At 43.4% G+C, this 12709-nt stretch overlaps 2 protein-coding genes across 3 annotated transcripts in view; one reads left to right on the forward strand and one right to left on the reverse strand.

The window, feature by feature from the left end:
* tw (Protein O-mannosyl-transferase 2) overlaps positions 1–3076 on the reverse strand; it is a 40845-nt gene extending 37769 nt beyond the window's left edge. The window contains exons 1-2 of the mRNA XM_075698744.1: positions 2700–3076; positions 1204–1288 (exon numbers count right to left, since the gene is read on the reverse strand). Of these exons, the coding sequence (XP_075554859.1) occupies positions 1204–1288; positions 2700–2893 (279 nt within the window). The 5' untranslated portion in view covers positions 2894–3076. The remainder of the gene's footprint in view (positions 1–1203; positions 1289–2699) is intronic.
* Positions 3077–3165: 89 nt separating this feature from the next.
* On the forward strand, positions 3166–10842 carry LOC142587608 (maleylacetoacetate isomerase-like). 2 transcript variants are annotated; one of them, XM_075698745.1, is made up of 7 exons: positions 3166–3309; positions 3922–3973; positions 4098–4165; positions 5731–5811; positions 6774–6851; positions 9039–9165; positions 10073–10842. In XM_075698745.1, the coding sequence occupies exons 1-7, from the start codon at positions 3295–3297 to the stop codon at positions 10306–10308; spliced, it is 657 nt and encodes a 218-aa protein (XP_075554860.1). In that variant the 5' UTR covers positions 3166–3294; the 3' UTR covers positions 10309–10842. The 2 variants fall into 2 exon arrangements, with proteins under 2 accessions (XP_075554860.1, XP_075554861.1); XM_075698746.1 differs by lacking the exon at positions 3166–3309 and adding an exon at positions 3392–3787.
* The last annotated feature ends 1867 nt before the right edge of the window (positions 10843–12709 follow it).

Here is a 12709-nt window from a genome sequence, read left to right on the forward strand (position 1 = left end):
TCTATAATGTACACCCACACCACAGTGCAAGAGCGTTTTGGTACTTCGCCCCTATCAGAATGCAGCTGCTGTGGCCAGAAATCAAACCTGTGGCCTCTGCTATAGTTGCTGAACACTGTGGCCACAGAACCATCATGGCAGGTCAGTTCACATTTCTGCTACACCATTAAGGAGTCGTGGCTTCGCTCTTCATGTAACTGTACCTCACCCTTTGTGCTGCATGGCAAGCTGACATTTCTGACACAGGCCCAAATGGCCAAATGATGTTATAGGGGTCGAGACTAGTCATTCGTGATGTGTTGCTCATAGCTAGTGGCATGAAGGAAGTTTAGCCTTCCTGTGGGGCCCTGCACTGCTGCAACTGACTGCACAAGTTTGTCTGTTTTGACCAGTTTTCGCTGATCTTCTGTGAGAGGTTCCAGACATTTCTGAAGATCTGCTGTCCTGGAGACTGAGATAGAAACGACAGACTCATCCGTAGCAAATAAGTGCCACATACATACTAAGTTCTCAGAGGTGTCAATGCAGTTGTTAAATAAGAACTTTTTTTGTACACAGCAGGCAACACTACGACTTCTCTGACTACTTGCACTTGCTACCAGAAACAGTGCGTCCTATATGAAATAAATATATGGGTATGCATCACGTAATTCTATAATGCACTAAATCTCATACTTTAATGCTGAAAAATATTGGTTAATTACATGGAAGGCATTGCAGATCTGATCCTATTTACAATTGAACAAGCTGAGTGACAATTTCTGCAATGAGTGGGAACATCGCAAGTGCAGCCTGTGTTCGTGACCAAAGCATAGTATGTCGCACACTGCAAGCACAAAGAATACGTGATTTGACATAACCTTACGTCCAGAAGTCATAGTTGTATGAAGTAGTTGTTTCGTTGAAAGTGTCGCAGTTAGAAAGGAACTGCACTGCAAAACGTGTAGAATGAGACTTCTGTAACCGCATTAGTTGCGTGGCTACTGCAGCATTGCCTGCTAAGTATGAAAGGGTGTACAGACTTCACAAACGACTGTAGGCACATCCTGAAGTTCATGGTATCAGCGTGATGAAGCATGTGGCAGAAAGAGGCAAAAGAACTGAATACAAACGCTAGAGCGCAAGCTCAAAAAAAGAAAAGGAAAAATGAACAGAAGAAGTGTAATGCTCTCAGAATGTTTTTATGTGTAAATTAAGTCCCACCTTGCCCAAGGGAGGGTGGACGTCAAAGAAGAATGTCCGGTTGATGTACCAGCTGCCCATCTTGCCAAAGTGGGTTTCATCCCAGCTGTAACGACATGAAACAGATGGTTGCACATTTTGTTCATGCTCTTTTATGTTTCTCAAAGACTCCAACTTAATATAATCACATGGCAGGTCTTCTCTTCCCTCACATAACTGATTGGATAGGTTTGGAACAATACATCGATAATTCCGCACACAAGTGGCTGGAGTCCCCATGTGCATACAATTTCAATTAAATTTTGCACGGTTAAACTGTTACGACTCATCTTGTCATGAGCATGCGATATAGTTGGCTCACATTTTTCAGACTATGCAGAATTTTAAAAAAGAATAAATATATTGCAGAAATCGCTGTACCAATATTACAGCAGATTACTTACTCAAAGAAACAGATGTCACATGCGTAAGGGACCCCAATGTACCTCAATAATAATGCTGCACTAACTTTTAAATAGATCATGTCAGGGCAAATGAAGCAATTGTGGAATGGAACCTGGTCAATACATGTTATAGCAAGTATCCCAAAACCAGCACCAGTTCATTACTGGCCATTACCAAAGTGTGTCATGCAATTGTAAATTGGCATTTCATGTAGTTTCAACACACAGTGCATAAAGAAGGCTGAACTGCATGCGTTTTGGCAGTGCCACATATCAAAACTAGTGCTGGTACTAGCTGCATTCTGACTATGGACTATATGCTAGCACAGCGTGGCTTCAGTTTTGCAATTGCAACGTGTGATCCTAAAGTAAGTTGTTAACTTTAACCAATGCAATTCTCTTGACTAATAGTTAATTCTGATTTATTATGTAACGAATGTCTGCCTCTTCGAGTAATCCGGTTGAAGTGGCCGTGGGCTTAATAATAATAATAATAATAATAATAATAATAATAATAATAATAATAATAATAATAATAATAAAAAGTAGAATGGAGGGAGGAGGTACTATATTGCAACAGAACAAATAAGCTAGGCTATGTACGCCAATGTTACTCTTTATTCTATGATGTACGCTGCATTATCTAGCTGTGACATATACAGCGCGATACACGTCTGACGCGGTAAAAACTGGACAACTAGCAGTCGACGCACTGAGCAACGCACATAACTAAACGATTGTCACATGTGTCCGTTCATATCTCCGCTATTTTACAGTGCTCGCAAGCGCCGGCACGCATTTCTTCGCACAAGGTTTCAGAATGTCAGTCGGCGCTACGAGGAGCAGCTCAGCAGATCTATCTATGACCGTGACAGCCTCGCACGTGCCAAGTTTCTCTCACAGCCGTCGCAAGCGCGCTGACGTCCACCAGGCGCAGCGAGCACGCCCAAATATGCTGTAGTGAGAACGCTCTTTAGTTTCTAAGTGCACAGCTTGATCCCGCGGACCACACTGACGCGCAGAGTCTATATAATCATGCGACCCATCATGTGCGAAACCATTGGCGGCGCTCACCAAACATGATCGGGTTCGGTGATCTTGTAGAGGCGCGTGCCCAGGGAGAGGAACACGATCACGAGAAAGACGGTCCTAAGGTGGTCGCGTGCTAGGTCGTCGAAGTAGCCCGCTGTAGACCTGCGACGGTCGCCGACGCTGCTGGGCTCTGCGGACGCGGCGTCCGCCTTTTTCTTAGCCGTTTTGGCCGTCATCGTGTGTCCTACGTAGGCATGCCGTGCCTCCAGGTCATCACGGTCCCCTTCGCAATGACGACGCGGCGTCCACGCGCACTAGGAAAGAAGAAACGGTGGCGAGCACGAAAAATCATGAATGCAGTTGCAGAGGCGGCACCCGTGAACCGGTTTCGCGCGTGCTACTGCCAACGGTGCGGAGAGTGGCGAGTGAAAAGTTGTTTCGATTTGTGGGCGCCGCCATCTTTGCTTGCTTCGAGCGCCGCCGGTGTCGCCATCTCTCGCAAGGCAACTGAAGTTGCGATTCCCGCCGGTCCCGTCGGCGTGGGAATGACAGCTGATTTCTTGGACTGCAATAGATAGTAACAAGCTGCGAGCGTTGAGACGCAGTTGCAGGTTTGTTGGAGTTAAGAGCAAGCAGAATGGCTGCATTGAAGGTGCGCTGCTATTTTTTTTTTTTTTTTGTACGGTTGTCTAGTGCTAGTTTTGATGTCAACGTTTTAAACCTGAGTGTCTTGCGGTGTCTAAAGTCTCAACTAAGTTCGTCATGACATAAACTAGTGTTTGATTAGTTAAGTTGTCGCTCTTTCGAAGACGATCGCCCTTATATACAAGGCCAAAGCCCACGAGAAGACACACAGAACATCCTGTAATCTCCCCGGGACCGCAGAATGCTACGGAAGAAGCTCGGAGAGGGGGGCGGGGAGGAGCTGTTGGACTTCTTTTCCTGGCACGCTGTTAAGCAAGCCATGCCCGAGGCTGTCTCAGCAGCCGGGCAGATCGTTTTTCTCCTCTGATTAGCGCTGCTCGTGTCGAGCACTCTCTCCTTGCCGAGCAGGTCCACGTCGGTGCCGTCACGCGGAGGCTAGTTGTGAACTTGTGCGCGCTGTGCTTACTGCATCGATGACTTCTAAGGTCTGGAGCTCGTTTTTTCACCTTGTGAAACATATAATCGTTTCTTAGCCATGTGAAATTGTAGGCTAGAAATGAAGCCACGTAGCACTGAGCATTTATGGTTGATGCATTTGCGACTGTCCATGTCTTTTCAGCCTGTCCTCTACTCCTACTTCAGGAGTTCTTGTGCCTACAGGGTTCGCATCGGTATGTGCCGCTTGTACGCTCTCTAGCAAGCGTTCTCGTCCAGTTGATGTTCAGTGCTGTCACGTTTTCTGCGTGCCGAATATAATTGTATAATAATACCGTCCCTCTATCTCCCACGACCCAGCCCTGGCATGGAAAAACGTCGACTACGAGTACAAAGCTGTCAACCTTATCAAGGACGGCGGCGAGCAGGTGAGCAGTGTTTCATGTTATCAGGGCTGGGCCCTCGAAACGTGTTGCTATATGTAGCATTGATATGCGCACAATGCCCCAGATGGTGTTATTCTCGTTCCTAATTTCCCAGAAAATGTGGGAGTACAGCCAGGCGACTCCCACGTTTATCAGGGGCACAGTGTACAGCACCAGGTAGGCGCGTATACCTTACTTATGTACAGGTGCAGAAGCTTTTGCAACACAGAAGTAAAAAAAGAGATAGAGCCTGGCAATATAGTGACTAACAATTAACTACAATTGCTATTATGATATTACAACAGTGCATTAAATGGATCAGAAAAATACTGTTAAGTTAGATTTGCAAATGACACTTTTGGGACACCAAAAAACATATGTCTTACCATGTGCCGAGAATGGGCAAGTGAGAAAAAGTGCAAGAAAGGATTATTGTGTGGGGGTGGCGACACCATCTTGAAGGCGCCACGTACACTGGCTGTCTGTGTCATCATGTCATGTGTGCTGAGGAGGGCATGTGCTCAGCGGTTAATGTTTGATGGATAAAATTTGCATTCTAACGGAAACCAAAGACTCAACATAGTGATTCTTGAGAACTTTATACACTTAGAAATGGCCGAAACAAGTGAAAATACAGTTGATCCCCCTTATAACCATTATTGTGGTTGCACAGGGTGCATTCATTATAGCAGAGCATTCATAATAATCACTGGACACGCAAGAATAAACCAACAGACTGGAAATTTCTTTGTCTTTTTACTTAGTTTCCTCATTGCTGACCCAACATTTGGGCACAGCTCCAGTGGCCAAAGTTGCCGTGGTAGAGCTTACATATAGGTGGACATAAGAAAAGTGCTCAAATTTTACAAAGAATGCTGACTGCATTGAAAAGGAAACAGACCAAAGGATTTAATAGCACAGTAGAAATTTCTTGATTGTCTGCTCTGCTTCTAATCAATGTCAAGTCCCAGGAGTTCTTGGTGGCTCCCCAAAGCTTCGTTGGCATCACACACAGCTGAAGGGAAGACTTAACAAAGTTATGCCTGAAAAGATTGCAATAAAGAGGCACAACACTGTCCTGCTTTCACCAATGTACTTGTTTATTGCAACTTCTTCTAATGTGATATCATCATAATTTTAGCAGGCAACCAACAGAGCCTCTTCCCAAGTCCTAAGCTTACTTTTTCACTTTTCCACAAAAGCCAGTAATAGGACACTCTCTCCTTTTCATATATTTTTTTCTCTGCATCATAATAAAGCACAATTGAAACACAGAAGCATCAGATGCCCATAACACCATCGCACGGTTGACATTCAACATGCTAGCTGCACACGTGCCTGTTGGTTCAAAATCCATGTGTAACAATATCATGTTGACAAGATGCCTTGTAAAAAGGAAATTGGCCTAGCATTAATGGGAAAAGTCCACCGGCTATTTCCAAGCTGTGCGATGTGAGCAAAATGTTCTCTGCATTTGGTGACTGCTTTGTAGGAAAGTATGCAAATTTTCTTTTGGTGGATCTTTCAAATGCATAGATGTAATTCTCTGCCCCCTTGCTACCACACAGCACGCTGCCAAGTACATCAAAGTGAACCCAATGGAGCAAGTGCCGGCCCTGGAACATAATGGCGAGACATTCACACAGAGCGTAAGTGGTGCAGTTTGTGCTCCCTTTGCTTTCCATTGTATCTTTGTTATGTTCAGCAAGTGGAGGCCATAGGCAGCGGCTATACTTAATACGCAGAATGCAAGCTTGGGAACCTGCAAAGGCAAATCTGTGGGAAAATATGCTTTCTAAAGAAGGCAAGGGCCTGAGTTGCACGATCATTGGTAGTTTACATATTCTGTACTGAAGTAACTTTGTTATATTGATTTGCAAGCTAGCCAAGTCAGGAAGACAAGACACACTGTTGGGAGTTACTGTGTTGCCAGAGAACAGAAAGAAAAGATATCTGAGAATGAGCAAATAGTCAAATGTGATTGAGTGTAGTCCGAGGTGATCTGAGTATGGGCACTTAGACCTAAGTGAATAAATGTATGTAGTGCAGCAATGTTCTTGTGAATGACATGTTTAACACTACAAAGATGAAACACAAGAGGAAACAAGCATGACAATACTGGCACTTTGTGTCTGTTTCATGTTTATGTAATGATAGACATGTTGTGATAAACAAGGTTCTTAATTCCGATATTCTTCTGAGTAGGTGGAGAAAAATACACCAGCTTAGCTAACTGTTTAGCTCCTCCATCCTTGCAGAAGAAGAGATCTACGTGGTTTTGCTCAGAAAAAACGAAGCTGATAATCTTGATATCTCTTTAGATTATACAGGCTGCATGTATGTGCACTGCACATTGCAGTTATGCATTGTGGCTGCCTTGAATAGAATGGTTCGGCTAAAATAGAGAAGAGTATGCCATGTGATCATTGTTTCTTTTACCCTTCAAGAGACGTGTCTTACAATTTTTCAGTAGTATGCACTAGTTTTCTAACTGCAAGCAAACAACATTAAACCTCCCTTACTAATCATGGCTGCTGGCTAATAATCTGTCTTCTAATACACAAAGCTTATGGCGTATGCATTTTTTCTGTTCTCTTGTTCTGTACGGCAGCTGGCCATCATAGAGTACCTAGAGGAGAAATACCCCGAGCCGAGATTGCTGCCCAAAGAACCAGCACAACGGGCTAAGGTATCCGCATGTTTTGATCTCTGCACTTTGCAAGTGATATTTTACCTTGTCTCTGTTTGAGTAATAATTCAGCTGCACAATACTGTAAAGTTTTGACTGCTCTGGTTACCTCAAGTGTGGGACAACTAAGACAACTAAATGGTGCTTTCTTTTTTCAGACAGCCAGATTTTCTTTACTGATGTGAAACTTAGTGTTAGCCATTGCAGCTGCACTGAATTCAAAGAGAGAAACATGGATAATATGAGGCCACAGCCCAGGGCAAACTTACATTCTCATGGCAGGAAACCTTTCACTTGCAGCTATTTTGAAGTCCTGATGAATTTCTGCATTTAGATGTGTGCGAAATGCAGAAATGTTGTGTGCCATGCATTGGTTGCACGTTAAAGAACCCCAGCTGGTCAAAATTAATCTGGAGCTACAGCGTGCCTCATTATCAGATCATGACTTTAGCGCATAAAAACCCCAAAATTTAATTATTTTGAAGTAACAAAAGGTGTTTTTGAGCATAGTGGTGAAAGATGGGGACATTGTTCCTTTGCTTCAAAATAATTTTTTGGTGTCGCAAGTGATGAGCACTTCAAGTTTAAGGGGCTGGAACTGGTAAGTAACGCATGTAAGCATAATAAACTGAACCCGGCGGGACACTCTGCTGCTGTGTAAAAGTTCAGTGCATGGGCGGAGTGGGATAAAGAAACAGAAAATAAGTTACACTCAGCAAAGACTGCAGTTGCGGAAGAGACTGAAACTTCCAAGCCTATCAGAAGAAGCACTCTGTAGGTTACAAATGGGACACACACACGCATGTTTTCACTGGAGCAGATACACCAATTAGCAAAAAGTGCTGAGAGTAGCCAACTGTTCTGCACACTTTAATTGAATGCCCTTATTCTAATTGTGGAGTGGTACGTTGTTTTGAATGCATTTTTACATACATACATATATATATACCTTCTCACCCTGTCCTATTTCTATCACAAGAAGCAATGTTTCCTATTGAAACTGTTTTAAAATACGTACTTTCTAGAAGTTAGCTTTTTTAGCTATGTCATTTACCACCCAAGCCACCAGTCTTATCTTCACAGGTGATGAAGCATTGCAATCACATTGCTTTAGCATGGCTTTATACACTTATATTTTACATTTATGTCCTTGTGTAGCCATTATCCTAAATCAGCATGTGTGTAGGATGCCTTTTTGTCATGTCCAGTTAGAATCATTGTCATGGCACTTCTTGGCCTGAGAGCGCTTTGCGTCAATAAACCTCGTTAATGTAATCCAGTGTGAATGAGCCAGGCAGTGGTTTAGCTAGTAGAGTGGTGTGCACCTGGCAGTCTTTTCATCAGCCCTTGGTACGTAGTGTGTACAAGACATGCTTCTTAGACTGAGCCAACTGTTTCTTCAAAAGTACAGTTTAGTCAGATGGCTATTCACTGAAAGGACATGTGAAACAGTTTTTCAAGAGTACTGGTACTCTCTCTTGATTATGGTTGCCTGTCGTTTGTTCCCTGTTTTATTCTCAGTTGCTAGTTGTACACATCATGCTTTCTCGGTCGTTCTAAAGCCATTGAAGTGTGATGTATTGGGTAATATCTGTGTAATGCTCGCATATATGTTAGACTTGCTACAATAAATACGATATATGAATAAAATATAGCCATGGTAAGCTGAGTAGAATTTTCTACTTGAAAATTCATGATTGTTATTTCAATCCCAGATCAGAATGTTTTTCCATCATATTACTTCGTACCTAAGCATGACAAATGAATTAACGAATATAATCAGCTCATTTTCTGGTTGATAAATATTGTTCAGAAAATGCAACTGGGGGATGCAGCAGGTTTGTAGACCTAGATGTTGTCAGAAAATGTGAAAACAAAATGTTTACACCAGCATGAAGGGTCTTGAAGGTGCATATTTCTCCCCCATATTGCTCTCCCACTTTTTTATGAACATACAGCCATCAATGTTAGTGGATCTTAAGCATCATTCTTCATTTACATCCTGGTCTGCAATTTGGTGCAATTTTTCTTGCTGCTTCACATGTTGAGCAGCTTACAAAGAGCAGATACTGCTAATGGAAATTCTATTCTTTTTTGCTATCGATATTTGTGAAGAATATTTACTATGAGCTTTTTTTTCTGCTGTACTAACATATCAAAAGTGCACTTGTTTCTTGATTGCCTCAGGTGCGAGCCGTTGCAGAATTAATTGCATCCGGGATTCAGCCACTGCAGAATCTGAATGTTCTGCAACGCCTGGATGAGTCCAAAAGAAGCGAATGGGCTGTCCACTTTATTACCAAAGGCTTCAAGGGTAAGCTACCATGTTTGGCATGAGTTATTACATGTGTGAAATTCAACATCAGCAGCCCAGCTTACGAAGCTTTGAGAAGGTCAGCTCAGAAGTGATCAGCACACTGTTGTATTCTCAGCTGTGGTTTGCCACTGTAAGACTGACTGATCGAAAACAGTATTTTCATTCAAAGGTCCATTTTGACTTCAGTTTCTTATTTGTTGATGTACTGCTTTGAAGGTACAATAAAGAGAAGTACTATGCATTAAGCTGTATTAGTCAAATATGGTCCCCAATAGGAGAGGAAGCTTAGCAAGCCATAAAGGGCACAGTAACAAAAGGTGCATAATTTAGCAAGGTAAAGTTGTAGGCCAGTTGGAGAGATATTGTGAATAAAACCGCTACAGACACAGGACAGAGGGAGATGACGACACAACGCGGTACTTGCAACTGAATTTTTATTGAAAAACAGCATGGATTTTGTAAAAGATGGCTCATGTAACCCAACAACCAATGGTAACCAGGATGAAGAAAGACTTTTCATGTTCCAAAACAAGCAGAATACAAGAAAAGACATTCAAATCCGTGATGCCATGTTTATGTGTGGGTGCTAAGGTTTCGGCGTAGAATAAAAAAAAAAAAGAGTTCGGCCTTCATTGTCTCTGCTAGAAGTCAACCATTTCGTCAAAATGAATAACGATAGAGTTTTGAAAGGATACTTTTACAATGAGCATTTTTAACATGTAGACCTTTTATGGAGGCATTTAGCTGGTAACAAAACCCAGGATAGGAATGTTAATTGCTTAACATGATGCAACCCTCTGATCAAAGCTGTGCATTTTACTGCAGCAAGTATTGATGTTTGCATTTTCATTGTGTGAGGTTTCTGCATCTTCGTGCAATTGTTTGTTACCATACTTTGATGCAGCTCTGGAAGCTACTGTCTCCAAGACAGCCGGCAAGTACTGTGTTGGAGATGAAGTGACCATTGCAGACACTTGCTTGGTGCCTCAAGTGTACAATGCCAACAGGTTCAAAATTGACATGAGCCAATTCCCCACGCTGTCCCGAGTTAGCACTGCTCTGGAGAGCTTGCCCGCCTTCAAGGCCGCCCATCCCTCTTGTCAACCAGACACCCCTCCGGAACTGCGGGAAGCGAAATGAATGTACTAAACACATTTTAAAGGGCTCCTTTAAAGTCGGGGGAGCAGCTCATTCCCTTATACTGTTGCTTTTGCAGCAGTTGCCCACCTTCCCTATTTCATTTGTTTCTATTCCTTCTGTCTACTGCTACATCCTCTAGATTCTCGTGGTAGATTGCTGCAGAAGTGGCACTTTACATCTTCGAGTTTATAACCAAAACTTGCAGCAATGCCTGGTATGGAGCCCCATGACACATTTGAATGTGCCTTACCACCATATTAAGAAATGCATCTTAACTGAAAAGCCCATGCTTGATCTAAATAACTCCTGGCTTGTACGTGCCCAAGACTTATTGCATTTCCTTCGGTGCATTTACGACAGGTGCCATTTTGATTAAGTGAAGCATGGGCTTGAAGTTAAGGTACATTTCTGAATACGATGCATACTCTTGTATCTTGTATGTTTAATTTTCAAAAATCGTCATTTTTTAAAATTTAGACGACATGTTCGACTTTCTGTAAGGTTTTCATAGAATAAATATATTTTTTTGATCAATGTGTGTATTCTACATTCTGGCCTATGCATGTGATCACTAGCTGACCCAGTTCACCGACACAGTTTAAACCAACACAGTTTGCCAGCATTGAATGGCCTTGTGTAACACCAAAGTACCTTGGCATTCTATTGGATCCGCATAAATCAAGTGCACGTTACTGGAGAGGTATACCAACCCCAAAGCATTGTGCTCAGATTATCGTTGGCCAACTGCTGCTCTTTAACGTGCACACAACGCACGGTACACGAGCGTTTTCGCATTCCACTTCCACCGGCATGCGGCCGCCGCTGCCGGGATCTGTAACCTCGGCAGCGTAACGCCATATCTACTCTGCTGCCGATGCTTCCGGCGGCACTTAACTGACACAATTATAGGGTGGAAAACGGACAAACGGTCGGCACGGCCACGTATGCACGTCGAAGTTTCAGGTGATGTCGGTACATTGAACGCCGTAGTTTAGCACACTTGTGTAAGTTATGGTCGGAACTGTACACGTAGACATGCTGCTTCCATCAGCACACAGCGCTTGGTCGGTATGCTGAATTCTGTGAAGGAATGTGGGAAAACAACACAAGGCTCACAAGCATGCGGCGGGGCAGGCGACCGGGTGCTAGACCGTGCCAGCTATGCGTCGAGCCGAAAACCAGCGTCACGTGAATGCAACACCGCGTTGTCCGCTCTATGCTAGTCCTCTATTTGGCAGGACAGCAGTCATGTTCAGCAAGTGGAGGGGTTCGAAAAGAAAGCTTCGCTTTGAAACGCAATACATTCCTGTTCTGCCAGCGAGTCATAGCTTTGTTTTCACAATATTCAAGTTAAGGCCCCTTTTGTAACAGTGAACAGAGAAATACTCAACGTTAAGGTCGAAACACAGTATACAGCACGGTCATCACGTTGTGCTAATTTCTTTTAAAAGACTGCCCCCAGCAATGAAGTAGGGCTTCGGGATAGCTGAAAAAATGTTAACGATCAAGAACTAGGGGCTCCTGTAGAGACGCTTGAGTAACGAAGCTAGTGGCCCTGTACAAAGATGGTATTTCAATCGTCATTGATGTAAACATGACAATATCTATCAAAGAGAAAACTGTGCAGGAGAGCGAAATATCAAGTGTGAACAGTAAAGTGCGTCAAAGCTCGTAACCTCATTCAGAAGCAGTGCGTGGCTATCCATAGCAAAAGCTTTGCTAATGTCGCAGAACGTGATCATGGTGACGACTTGACCCCTCTGATCGAAATAGTGGCGCGGAGATCTGGGTCACGAAAATCTCGAGGTTCGTGACTGCTAGGTCGTCGAAGAAAGTCCATGCAGATTCGGAATCCAAAAAACGGTTCGCACTAAAAAACACCATGTTACGAAGAGCAAGCTGAAGACTCCTTTAAAGGAGTACCGTGATATTTCTGACTTGTCATTTCCTGTGTTAAATGAAGGTCCTAGCTAGACCTTGAAACCCCCAAGTAACTACTGGAAAGAAGTTTCGGTTTCCATTACCAGGACGTCTGTGCGTCGTCACGCAATGACACAAATAATGGCCACTTGGGAGCTGGAAGTCGTGCGTGACGTTTTGCCACTCGTTCTGTTGTCAGCTGCGCCGCTATAGTCATTGCGCGGCCCAATTTAACAGGGTGGCATACGACTGGGCGAGTGGCAAAGCGTCATGATGTTTTGCTACCACCTTATGGGAGACAAAAGCGAAGCGAAGCAGTTCGTAGAAAAAGCCAACTACATATTATTTAAGTCACCCTGGGGTCTCCCAATGTTTCTTCTAAGTTTCCGAGGTCCATACCTTCGTTTAACAAGCGCGAAAAAATTGGCAGTGTTGTCCGAATGGTGAAATATTGCCAACGATAGCAAGGTTTAGTGTACGT

This window comes from Dermacentor variabilis, chromosome 7 (genome assembly GCF_050947875.1).
Source record: "Dermacentor variabilis isolate Ectoservices chromosome 7, ASM5094787v1, whole genome shotgun sequence".
Classification (NCBI taxonomy): domain Eukaryota; kingdom Metazoa; phylum Arthropoda; class Arachnida; order Ixodida; family Ixodidae; genus Dermacentor; species Dermacentor variabilis.

Coding starts and splice junctions, on each gene's coding strand:
- LOC142587608 (XM_075698745.1), top strand. Junction 4,166..5,730: donor TCAAGGACGGCGGCGAGCAG/GTGAGCAGTGTT, acceptor GCTACCACACAG/CACGCTGCCAAGTACATCAA. Junction 6,852..9,038: donor AACCAGCACAACGGGCTAAG/GTATCCGCATGT, acceptor TGATTGCCTCAG/GTGCGAGCCGTTGCAGAATT.